This window comes from Phocoena phocoena, chromosome 1 (genome assembly GCF_963924675.1).
Source record: "Phocoena phocoena chromosome 1, mPhoPho1.1, whole genome shotgun sequence".
NCBI lineage: Eukaryota > Metazoa > Chordata > Mammalia > Artiodactyla > Phocoenidae > Phocoena > Phocoena phocoena.
Window position 1 is genome coordinate 19,780,205 of NC_089219.1, and position 13,001 is coordinate 19,793,205.

At 37.3% G+C, this 13,001-nt stretch overlaps 1 protein-coding gene across 2 annotated transcripts in view; it reads left to right on the forward strand.

Moving 5' to 3' along the window:
* MACO1 (macoilin 1) overlaps positions 1–13,001 on the forward strand; it is a 60,630-nt gene that overhangs the window by 10,657 nt on the left and 36,972 nt on the right. The window contains exons 2-5 of one of the 2 annotated variants that reach the window (XM_065877331.1): positions 4,450–4,591; positions 6,153–6,279; positions 10,828–10,951; positions 12,472–12,650. In XM_065877331.1, coding sequence (XP_065733403.1) covers positions 4,450–4,591; positions 6,153–6,279; positions 10,828–10,951; positions 12,472–12,650 — 572 coding nt within the window. The remainder of the gene's footprint in view (positions 1–4,449; positions 4,592–6,152; positions 6,280–10,827; positions 10,952–12,471; positions 12,651–13,001) is intronic. The other variant, XM_065877338.1, reaches the window with a different exon arrangement.

Sequence of the window (13,001 nt, forward strand, 5' to 3'; positions counted from 1 at the left end):
GAGTAGCAAAACTATAATTGCATATAATAAGACTTTAGCAGGATACCAGCTGGACAAGAGGCTGGGCAAACATTCTGGAAGTGATGTCCAATAGGGAGAAATATTCAATAACAGTAGAGACAAAGCAGTTTGTTTCAAGAGGTATCATGCTACATACTGAAAAGTAAAAGGGATTCACAGTTGCTGTTACGGAGAGGACAGGAAAGCTTGGGATTGTGATAGATGACTACTAGCACAGCCAGTGAAATATTCCATTAGAAATATTCCATATTCCATAGACTCATTTCTGTGGTGAGGCCCAAGTGAACTAAATGACCATTAGTCTGCCTAGGGAAAAGGTCAGGTACTGAGGATTGATAGCCACTCTGTGGTAATTATATGAGCTCCAGAAAATGATCTAAGTGACAAGCAGCTAGAGATACTAGAGAGAAGGTGCACTTTACATGGAAAAAGAAGAATGTTCAATACTACTTCTCATTAATCATAGGTGATTAATCCATAGATGGAGGGTATTGCTAAATAGATTCAATTTTAAAAAATGGTTGTAAATGGCAAGGGTAGGAGTAGAATGGGGAATTCTATTGGGAATGGAATGGGAAAGAAGAATCTTATAGTTAATATTCACTGTGAAAGAGTCACCACCATTAAGCCTAATGTTTGCATATCTCTTCTGTATTTCACTGGCACCCAGAGTAGAAGCTAATCAGACCATCAGAAGACATTATTGGTCTGCCCTTGTTTCAATATATTATTATGGAAAGTATCTGTTTGTTGCAATTCTGCTTTAAATTTTTGTTCAAGATATTTTATAGTAATTAGTAAACTTATTTGGATCAGAGAATTAAAGTAACAGCAAGTTAGCCATAAGTCATATTATGAACTATATATATAAAAAGATTTTATATTTAATCATATTTTTTTCATGATTTAAAAGAAATATTTTGGAATGTTAAGGGTTTAAAACCCTGTCTAGGGGCTTCACTGGTGGCACAGTGGTTAAGAATCCGCCTGCCAACGCAGGGGACATGGGTTCAAGCCCTGGTCTGGGAAGGTCCCACATGCCGTGGAGCAACTAAGCCCATGCGCCACAACTACTGAGCCTGCGCTCTAGAGCCCGCGAGCCACAACTACTGAAGCCCGCGTGCCACAACTACTGAAGCCTGTGCGTCTAGAGCCCGTGCTCCACAACAGGAGAATCCACCACGATGATAAGCCCATGCACTGCAATGAAGAGTAGCCCCCGCTCGCCGCAAGTAGAGAAAGCCCACGTGCAGCAACGAAGACCCAATGCAGCCAAAAATAAAATAAATAAATTTATATTTAAAAAAACCCTGTCTAAAATTTTCTCCTCCTTTAGAATGTCATCTCTTTGGATTTGGCAAAATCTTATGACCTTCAGAGTATGGAAGGAAAGGAATTAGTCAGGTTTTCTACACTGATGAGCAGTCATTCATTTTAGTTTACTTGTCTTTTAAATTTTGTACATGTACCTACAGAAGGATGATAGGCATAATTTACTGATATAGAAGGCTCAGTGAATCAGGCAACTGTCTTAAACTTTCTAAAACTCTTATTAGATTGAAATGAATCTATAAAGTTTAAAACTAGTCCTAGAGTAGAATCAACTGTTAATTAAGATTGCCTCTTGATTTTAGAGGCAGGCCCACCTAGAGGGGAGCCTGAGGAAAGCTGAGGGTATAGCACATGTTTGTGAAAGATCAAGTTTCCTTAGATATCTGTACTTCCAAACTGTGACTCCATAAGAACTGGGTGTCCAGGAACATCAGAGGTATGAAAGCAGCTGTTTGAAAAGAAATTAAATATATAAAAAGGAACCCCCTTGAAGTTACAGAATTGAAAATGAGTAGTCACTGTAACAAAGATGATCGTTTTTGTAATGCCTTAGGTTTAAATGATTGAGTTATTAAAAAGTATTCAACAGGCTGCCATTCTTAGGATAATGCTTTCTATACAGTGAAATGGTTTGTTGCCAGCTAGACTAGGATCCTGCCATGCTTGGGAGCATTTGGGGCAGAGAGCAGTCGGTAGAACTCTGTCTTCTCCACTTAGGGAATAGTGACAACTAGACATGATGAGGCACCCACCATGTCTTATTCGGCTACATTCCAGACACAGCCCCATGGGAAAAGGATTCATCAGAGAAGTAAATACATTTCCATGACATTTCTTAAATGCCTTAGGAATATGGATGAAAGGCTATTATTTCTTCTTTAAAACCTAGAAACAAAGAAAAAACCTTTTACTTTTATTTATTTTTTGCTGTACGCGGGCCTCTTACTGTTGTGGCCTCTCCCGTTGCAGAGCACGGGCTCCGGGTACACAGGCTCAGAGGCCATGGCTCACGGGCCCAGCCGCTCTGCGGCATGTGGGATCCTCGCGGACCGGGGCACGAACCCATGTCCCCTGCATCAGCAGGCGGACTCTCAACCACTGCGCCACCAGGGAAGCCCCAAAACCTTTTACTTTTAAAGCCAAACTTGGAAATCTAGTTTCAAACTAGATTTGTGCTCCTGAATGCCTGCGTGGCTCAGTTGCTCTTTCTAACAAACTATGCCTTACTCTCCACTGGATCAGTGATGGATTTAATGAATGAGGATGAGAGCTCTGTCCTCATCTGGCTAACATGACTCTAATGAAACTAAAAGGTGGGACTTAAGATTCAAGCTTGTGGACTTCCCTGGTGGCTCAGTGGTTAAGAATCCACCTGCCAATGCAGGGGACACGGGTTCGAGCCCTGGTCCGGGAAGATCCCACATGCCACGGAGCAACTAAGCCTGTGCACCACAACTACTGAGCCTGCGCTCTAGAGCCTGCGAGCCACAATTACTGAGCCCACGTGCCACAACTACTGAAGCCCACGCGCCTAGAATCCGTGCTTCACAACAAGAGAAGCCACTGCAGTGAGAAGCCCGTGCACTGCAACAAAGAGTAGCCCCCGCTCGCTGCAGCTAGCAAAAGCCCACTCGCATCAATGAAGATCAAATGCAGCCTCTAAATAAATAAATATATATATGGGAAAAAAAAAAAGATTCAAGCTTGTGTTGTGGTTTGCCTTGGGTTCCTTGATTCTACAGCAAACCTCTTAATCAAAACTTATTGTTGTGCCCAAAGAAGTTCTACCAAGAATTAGTATTAGAAATTGACCCTAGTTGCAAATTATGTATCATTATGATACTGTAACATTAAGGGTCATATGTGTCTGTTCTTGACATCTTTTACCTGTGTGGCTTTATAGGGCATCGAAAGAAGCCTCAGTGCTGGATCCTGCTTTTGTTAATTTTACCCCCAAGAATATAAGTCTTTTTGTACCTTATTTTAACATATTTCAAAATTATTTATTAAAAGTTTTGATTTTATTGTTCATGTTGTATATTCAGACAGCTAATTTAATCAGCAATATTGGAATGTTTGTATTGCAAAACACCATGCAAGGCTGTTGCCCGAGTCAAAGTGAATTTTAGGTACTTCCCATCTGTATATCTTAGAAAACCTTTAAAAAAAAATACCTAAATTTAACCTGCTCCAGAAATGACCAGGTTAAAGACCTAGAATTAGGGGCTTATTAATAGGTAGAGTCTGAAAGCTTCTGTTATCTATGATACAACTAATGAATTGGAAGAATGGGCTTTTAGATTATATGAAAAATATATTTTTTAATCCAGGTCCTTACCTTGCTTTGAGATATCACAGTGGTTAGATACGTGTTCTGACTGGCTTATCAAGGTGTGTTTCTATTTAACATAAGTCCAGAGGGAAGTGGGAGCACACATTAACATCTCAGCTAGAGTAAGGCTGGGATCTTTCAGGGTTTTTTTCTTTAATGTACATTTTGGTACCCTCACAGCCCTTAGAAGTGATTGGCATCTGCTCCCTAAGTTAATTTCTGTCTGTTTTGGGAAGTCATTTGGTTGTTGTTTGGTTAATTCACATGAATACTATAGAGAGAGGCAAGAGGAGAAACGGGGGGAAAAAGACAGAATTCTTCAAGCGTGTAAGGATGTGCATCAAGAATTTCAAAGACTCTTCAAACAGATGTTGAGGGGTGGGGAAACAGCAAATTTCAAGCCACTCAACCATGACATTTCTTCTAATGAAGAACAGCTTGAAAGCTGTAATTTTGAGAGTGTTGCAGTATTGTGAAGTCATATACTTAGCACATTTTAAAATAGTGGTGAGATTTAAGTGGGCCTTTTCCATCTTAAATGGAATTAAGCATTTTGGGTCATCATCTTATTTTGATAGTTGTGGGTCCCAGAATGAACACCAGAGCTTTTCAAATTTAGGTGGGCCATGGCAGCATCTCTTTTTGTCCTTCATCTCCATTGTTTTCATAGTATAGGAAGATATTTTTTGTCTCTTTAAATAAAGCAATGAATTTTCTTTTTCTAGCTCTTCACAAATGACCTTGAATTCTTTTATATTTTGCAGTACGTTTTTATACCTGAAATTCCTGGTCGTGTGGGCACTTGTCCTCCTGGCAGATTTTGTCCTGGAGTTCAGATTTGAATACCTGTGGCCATTTTGGCTTTTCATCAGAAGCGTCTATGATTCCTTCAGATACCAGGGACTGGTAAGTTTATTAATATATATATTTTTCAAATGTAAAAGATTTATTTACCCTTCTAAGAAAGTCTTCAATAACTGATAGTGAAACTGTTTAAAGTAGATTTTATTAGCAATACTTAGGTGACTGTATTGAGTAACAGGGCCTATGGACTGAAACTAGCCTTTGAGGCTATTTTGTCTAAACCCACTGATCAAATCATTTTACTCCCTCCTCTACCATTCCAGTGAAAAGAAGGGGAGGGAGGGAGGATTTCAGGAGGAAGACAGAGTAGTGGATAAAGCAGTAATTGCCCGGTTCTACTCTGAAGTACCTCTGGAGCCCCTATCACTGGCTTTGTGACTGGGTTCGAGTTAGAGCAGTGGTTCTCAGACTTTTTGGTCTCCAGATCCTTTACACTCTTAACAACTATTGAGGACTCCAAAAAGCTTTTATTTATGTAGGTTACATCTATCTATTTTTACTATATTAGAAATTAAAACTGGAAAAAATTTTAATACTTATTTAATTTAAATAAAAATAAAAAATTTAAATTTTTATTTAAAATAATATAAAATTTAAAATAAAAATTGAATACTTAATTCACTTAAAAAAGCAATAATAAACCCATTACATGTTAATACACATTACATTTCAAAATGAAAAATAACTGTATTTTCCAAAACAAAATAATTAGAAGATTGACTACATTTTTGAAAATCTCTCTAATGTCTGGCTTAATAGAAGACAGCTGGATTTTCATATCTGCTTGTGAACTCAGGTGATTACAATATCACTTATCATGTAACTTCTAGAAGACACCACCATACTCCTGAGTAAATGAGCATGAAAGAGGCAGATAACGCCTTAGTATTATTATAAAATTATTTTACTTGGAAGACTCCCTGGAAGGATCTCAGAGATCCCCAGGGATCCCCAGATCATGTTTTGAGAACTACTGGATTAGAGCAAGGGCATAGGCCTGGGCTTGCTCCCTTGGTTGACCTGTAGTTATGTTGTGTTCCAGAGCCACATCTTAAACCTGTACGTCTTCTACCCAGGCCTGGTGCTTTGGTCAGAGCAAATCCATGCCTTGAAAAGATGGTTTTGAGCTCATGTCCTGTTAGTAATAGATAATGATGTGTCCAGAGGAAGCTGCATTGTTAAAATTATGAACATCAGTGTAATTCTTGCCACAGTTGTGTTTTATCTGTGCTCCAACAGCCTATCCTTTAAGAATGAGTCTCTTTAGTAATATTTTGTGAGGAGAGAGGAGGCTTTTCTATGTTAAAATTCTGTTTCTTTTAGGTAACCCACCTGTGGAGTCCAAGTAAACTCACTGTGAATCAGCGTGTTTGTTCTGGTCCAGTTCTTCATGATTTGAGGCCATAAATAGGATTATTCTTTAATGCTAAATTAACGACTACTTTTTATATGGGTGATTTTAACTATTTAAAATTTCCTGTTGTAACTTGTTCTGTAGTTATTGCATAGCAGTTTGAGAGATTTTGTCCAATGTGCTTTTAATATTCTCTGTTTGAAATTAACATGCTCTAAGATATGTTTTTTATTTTGTTTTTCCCTTTAGGCCTTCTCAGTATTTTTTGTTTGTGTAGCATTCACGTCAAATATAATATGTCTGCTGTTCATCCCCATACAATGGCTTTTTTTTGCTGCTAGTACATATGTGTGGGTTCAGTACGTATGGCACACAGGTAAGTTTTAATGGTTTCTTAGATAGAAATCTTAGATTCAAACTTTTTTAATGTGATTTCCTTGAATAAATTATTTAGAGTTGAGTTTACTGTGAACTATTTTTTAATCCTTCAATTTTTTTTTAACATATTTATTGGAGTATAATTGCTTTACAATGTTGTGTTAGTTTCTGCTGTATAACAAAGTGAATCAGCTATATGTATACGTATATCCCCATATCCCCTCCCTCTTGCATCTCCCTCCCACCCTCCCTATCCCGCTCCTTTAGGTGGTCACAAAGCACCAAGCTGATCTCCCTGTGCTGTGCTGCTGCTTCCCACTTGCTATCTGTTTTACATTTGGTAGTGTATAAATGTGGACATTTTAAAGGTCCCTTTTCATAATAGATTATAATATACCTTTAAAATTTATTTTTTTATTATTGAATCAAAACTTTAAGCCTTTATGATTTGATATTTTGATTGTAGACATTTCAGTTACCAACTCTCATTATGAAGATATCCATTTTTTTTTTTTTTTTTTGCGGTATGCGGGCCTCTCACTGTTGTGGCCTCTCCCGTTGCGGAGCACAGGCTCCGGACGCGCAGGCTCAGCGGCCATGGCTCACGGGCCCAGCCGCTCCGCGGCATGTGGGATCTTCCCAGACCGGGGCACGAACCCGTGTCCCCTGCATTGGCAGGCGGACTCTCAACCACTGCGCCACCAGGGAAGCCCGAAGATATCCATTTTTTAAAAAAAAATTGAAGCAGGTTTTATTTAGGTGGACTTGAAGACAGCCATGTGCCAAATAGGAAAAATGTTCCTTCAGCTTCAGTATTGAAAGGAATGTCAGAAGTCATTTAGTTGAACCCTTATTTGGCATAAGAGTCCCCACAGCATCCCTGGCACATGGTGGTTTAATCTCTGATTGAAAATCTAGTGACAAGGAACTTACTACTGTTGTTTTGGGGCAACTGGAATAGAAAATTCTTCCTCCTACTGAGCCAGAATTTTCCTCCTTACACTTTTGACCCAGCATGTCTTGACTGTCTTGGGACTCACTGATCACTTAGAGGATATAAAGGGCTTTCCCCAGAAAAACACATGGAAATATACAGAAAAAAAATTTTTTTCTTTTAAAGGGCTTACAGACCATCCCTCTAGTCCAAACATGGGACCCCTGCATTAGAGCCACACTGAATGAGCGTAATCTTCCATCCATGTTAACATTTCTTCAGAGCCTTAAAGACACTGTCATAGCCTCTCATCTTCTTTTCTGTGGACCAAAGCATCTCCTATTTCATCAGCTTTTGCTTGTATGTTATTTTAAGCACTTGCACCATTCTGATCTCCCTAGTTCTTAGTGGCTCTCTAAACCAAAATGTACTATTTCAGGTATGTTCTGACTTGAATGGAGCTACGTAGCCACCTCCCTTCTTCTTAGGGCTATTCTTTTGCTATTACAAACTAAGATGACCTGAGATGTTTTGATAGCTCCAGTCCACTATGAAGCCTGCACAAGGGACGCATGGGGATATGATGATTTGCTCTCAGATCGTCACATTTCTCTGCAAAGCTGCGTGAAACTTGATTCCTAGGCCCAGCTGCAACCTGTAGAATTTTGACCGCTGTTGAAGCACCAACTAATAAAAGCTGTCTGGAGCAACAGTCATTCTCTTCTCTAAATACTATAAGGATGATGTTGTCCCATGGTAGAAGAACAGTTCAGCTCTTATTTAAAGTATCCACTTCGAGCATTGTTTTCTCCATCTTTAGCGCTCTCTCATATCTGACTGAATTTATAAGCTAGCATGCTGGTTCCTTAGTCTGCTTTCCTCTAGTTAAAGTGATTTTCCTATATACCAGTTTTTACTTCTATTTCCTTGTCCTGGCCCTCAGTTTCGAGTGAGTTGCCGTTTATACTTGTCATTCTCTCTAGGTCTCAGCTTCTTCTCTGTCATGTGAGGGTAGAGTAATCTAGACAGTGTTTAAGGGAGCCTTCGAGCTCAGATAATCTCTGACTCTGATGAACTGTAATGATTCCCTAAATTACTTTAATAATGTCTTAATAGTTGAGAAAAAACTACTCATATAACTGTTAATAGAACCTGTTGGAGTTCAGTGGGTGACCCACAGGGCAGCAATGAAGCTAATGTTATAAATGATATTGGCCTCTCCTTAGCTCTAGGCTCAGAAATGCATGTTGGAATACCTACATTATGAAGTATGTTTTAATTTGGAATGATTAGTGAACAAACAAAACTAACTTTGTGTTCTTATTAGGCCCAATAAATATGAGTGCAATTTTTATAGCTTGGGATTAATTTCTCTTTCAGTTGTTAAAATTTTAAATTTTTCTTAAGAATGTTACGAATGGTTGATGAAATTATATATTGCCACAAAAGAATGAAAATATTATATCATTAATTTTTTTTCCTTGCTATTAAGAGGGAGAAAACAGGATATAAAACTGTATGTACGGGACTACCCTGGAGGTCCAGTGGTTAAGACTCCACGCTTCTACTGTAGACGACACGGGTTCGATCCCTGGTTGGGGAACTAAGAGCCCACGTGCTGCACAGCATGGCCTAAATACATACATACATAACAGAAGCCAAAAGAATACCTAAAAACCACCTGTATGTACAACATGACTATTATACTAGTTCAAAAATATTTTCAACATGGTTTGATCTTATTTATTTTATAGGTGTAGAAATATGGGTAGCTTATCTAAATTTTTCTGTTTTTTCTGTAATGTGCTTATTTTGTTTATGATAACTTTAGAAATTAATAAGGGGAGTACAGAATATAAATTTTTTTAAATGTATTTTGAAATGAAATTGAAAATGCATTATCCTAAGGGTTGCTGTTTTCTTCCTGCATTGTGAAAATACACTTTTTCTAGTACATTAAATCTGTAAGAATGGTTGAAACCATTAGCTGTCTTCACGGAGCTTCGAGTGTCTTCTTACCTTATGGACTAGGTCTATGGGGATTTAGGTTCTCCTTAGAAGCAGATTCATTGTTATCTCTATGATTTGGACCCAATTTGTATAAACTCTGGGCCTCACTTTACTCTTCCATAAAATGAAAGTTGGGCTAAGTGATCATCTTTCTAGTACCAAGATGCTATAATTTTTCTTGTGTTTCATCCTAAAGAGTCTTAGAAAAAAGCCATTTAGTTCTTCAGGTCGCTGAGTTTTCCCTCCAGTTCTGTCTTCTGTAACTTGCTAGCTTTATATGGTCTCAAAGGAGATCTTTCCAGAGTTAGTGGATCTCATGCCTTTGTGGTCTGTCTTTCATGAAATATCCCATTATTAGTCATGTCCTGACATAGATGGACATAGCCTACAGACTTTGATTCTAAAGCCCAGTGAAAATTATCTCATTATTTGAGTTTTATTTATTCTATTGCAAGTTGCTTTTTCCTACATTGAAAATTGTTTTTAATTACAAAAGGAATATGAGCTTGTAGTTAAGAAAAAAAATTTTTTGAGTAATACTTAAATGTCAAACATTTCTTAGTGCTGTGTAACTCATTCTTAAGAATTTGTGTTTTTTACATATTTTGTGGTAGTACAGATCTTCATCCTTTTGAAAAGCTGCATCATATTTCATTATATAGATTTATCATAATTAAACATTTCCTGTTGATAGGCATTTAAGTTCATTCTAAGTCCTAATTTTTGCTATTGCAAATAATACATTGAATATTCTTATACATTTTTCCCAGGGCTCTTTTGTATTTCTGTAGGGTAAATTCCTGGAATTGGAATTTCTGGGTCAAAGGTATAAGTATTTTTAACTATACTGCCAAATTGCCTTCTAAGAAAGTTGCCCCAATTTCTATTATTGCTGAGTGTGAGAAGGAAGTGTTTCACATATCTTCCCTATACTATTACCCATCTTTAAAATTTTTGCTTTATCTGATAGGCTAAAATAATAGAATCTCATTTAAAAAATTTTTATCTCCCTAATCAGTAATGAAGTTGGCATCTTTTCACATGTTTTTTAGCCATCTATATTTTTTCTTTTATGACTTTCAAATTTTTTTCTTCAGTTGACTTTCTGTTGATTTGTAGGAGCTCTTTGTATGCTAGGGCTATGACTTCTTTGTTTTACATATATTGTAAATATTATCTGCCAGAATGCTTGTTTTTATTTTTGTCTATGATTCCAGGCATCTTTTGTCATATAAAAGCTTTCAGTTTGGATCATATTGCTTTTTAATTAGTTTGGAAGTCTTTTTTTTTTTTTCATTTATTTATTTGCTTGCGCTGAGTCTGAGTTGCAGCAGGTGGGCTCTTTAGTTGTGGCTCACGGGCTCCTTAGTTGTGGCATGCGAACTCTTAGTTGCAGCATGCATGTGGGATATAGTTCCCTGACTAGGGATCAAACGCAGGCCCCCTGCATTGGGAGCGCGGAGTCTTAATCACTGTGCCACCAGGGAAGTCCCGAGTTTGAAAGTCTTAAAGTTACTGTAGTTGAGCCAGTCTCCCAAACAACCCATCTGTTATATTAGTTAATGTTTCATTGATGCTTGTCTCTCTGCTACTTTCCCACAGAAAGGGGAGTGTGTTTGCCCACAGTATCCCTCTGGATACTCTTTGTTTATATTGAAGCAGCAATTAGATTTAAAGATCTCAAAAATTTTCATGTAGACCTTTGTCGTCCATTTGCTGCTCACTGGTGAGTATTATGTGTATTCTTAATCTGTAATCTAATTCAGTGTTTTCAATTGTAAATTTTTTCTCAGAGATATTACATGAATCCAGAAGATAACATAACATGGTGTGGTAAAGAACATGAGCCCTGTAGTCAGGCAGATGGGTGTTTGAATCCCAGCTTTGCCCCCTAACAGCTTTGTTGCCTCGGACACGTCACCCTCTCTAAGCCTGAGTTCTCTTACCTATATATTGGGAACCTGTCTCATGGGGTGTCATGGGAAAGATGAAATAAGGTGATATATGTAAAGTGTTTAACTTAATGCCAAGCACATAGGTGTCTGATATATGTTATCTATTTTTATTGTAATCAGATAATGATTCCAAAAAGTCTTAGTGAAATATATGGCTATTTCATGGAGCTTAAATGAACTTACAATTTCCTTTGCCTATTTACAAAAGTAAGAGAATATTATTAATAATTTTTTAAGGAATATTATTTTTAACCTTAAACCATGAAACATGTTTTAAAATGAGCTTGATTCTTGTTTCTATCTATTGCGGAAATAACCACGTAATGTATATTTCTTTTAAATACACCAATTTTTGCTAATATTTATGGCAGAAACCAAAACAAATAGGAATCAACAACAAAAAAATAGTTTCCAGTATGTTTAAAGTCTTTTCACAAACAAGTGAATTAAATAAACCTGGTCAGTAAAACTTGTCACTTTAAATTTGTGGTGTGATCACGTTTAGACTAATTATAATTGTTGTTTTCATGTTAATGAAGCTTAATATGAGTTTCAACAGTGTTTTCAGAGACTTTGAAATGATATTAGACAGACTGATGAGTTGAATGAAAATATTTCAACTTTTTATCCCAGAGATTAGGGTTGTAAGTACAGGTGGTTTAATTTGTTGGTGCAAACCAGTTGTTGGCACTGATAACATCAGATACTTAGTTAAATGATTCTTGAATTTATGTTTGATAGAGTGTTTATGTATGAACTAATTTTCCAGGAATAACTGGTGACCGTACCCCTCAGGCAGCAAGAAGATTAGTGACCTGAATTTGACCCTGCCTTCTAGTATTAAAAACCAAATGATGTCCTTTTGATTTTTTTAACACTTGTAATGTTCACTTATGACCACTCATAAAATCTCTACCCTGTTAGTTCTTAAAAGCATACAGATGCCTAAGTTCTAATCATGCATAAGGCAGTTCAATGTTAATCAAAGACATTAGCCACTGTATCCAACAGTCCCTGCGGTAACTCCTTGAGTTCATTTGAAGAATGCCAAAGTCTGATGGGCAGCCTCTTATGGTCCAGCAGTCCTGCTGTTCCCTGGGGGTTTGTTCTACGTGCCAGCTGCCTCTGATTTCCACAGCATGCATTACACAATACGTGTGTGTTTACTGAATGCTCAACTATCATCATCATCTAGAATTTCTTAATTTCAGTCATAGGTGTCCTCATGTACTTGATGCACATGCTGTTTGTTTTTAACTTACAATTACTGGCGGGATTGTCTTCTTTCTAGTATTGGGTACCCTGTGGTGACTTTGGGCTTTGGCTTCAAAAGTTATGTAAGCTACAAAATGCGGTTGAGGAAGCAGAAGGAAGTGCAGAAAGAGAATGAATTTTACATGCAGCTTCTTCAACAAGCCCTCCCCGCAGAGCAACAAATGCTACAAAAGCAAGAAAAAGAGGCTGAGGAAGGTAGGTCTTTACTCTAAAGCTATTGACTCAATAGGTTAGGCATTATTTTGTCTGTCAGTTTTTTTTTTTTTTTTTTCGGAAAAGTTGCTAGGGCTCTGGAAAATTACCAAGGGTTTTCCTGTCTTCTGGTGTGCCTCTTCAGGGCTGTTGCTTTGTTTGGTCATGAAATACAGAATGTGCGTGATGTTTTCTACCTAGTGTCTGAAGGCCATGTGCTTTTAAATACGTTTATTTTATTATTTTTATATATTTCATTTTTATAGCTTATTTTCTATTTTAATATTTTATTTGTTATAAATATTTTAAAATATTTATTCTCAGTAACAAAATAGTGTATATAACTATGTGCAT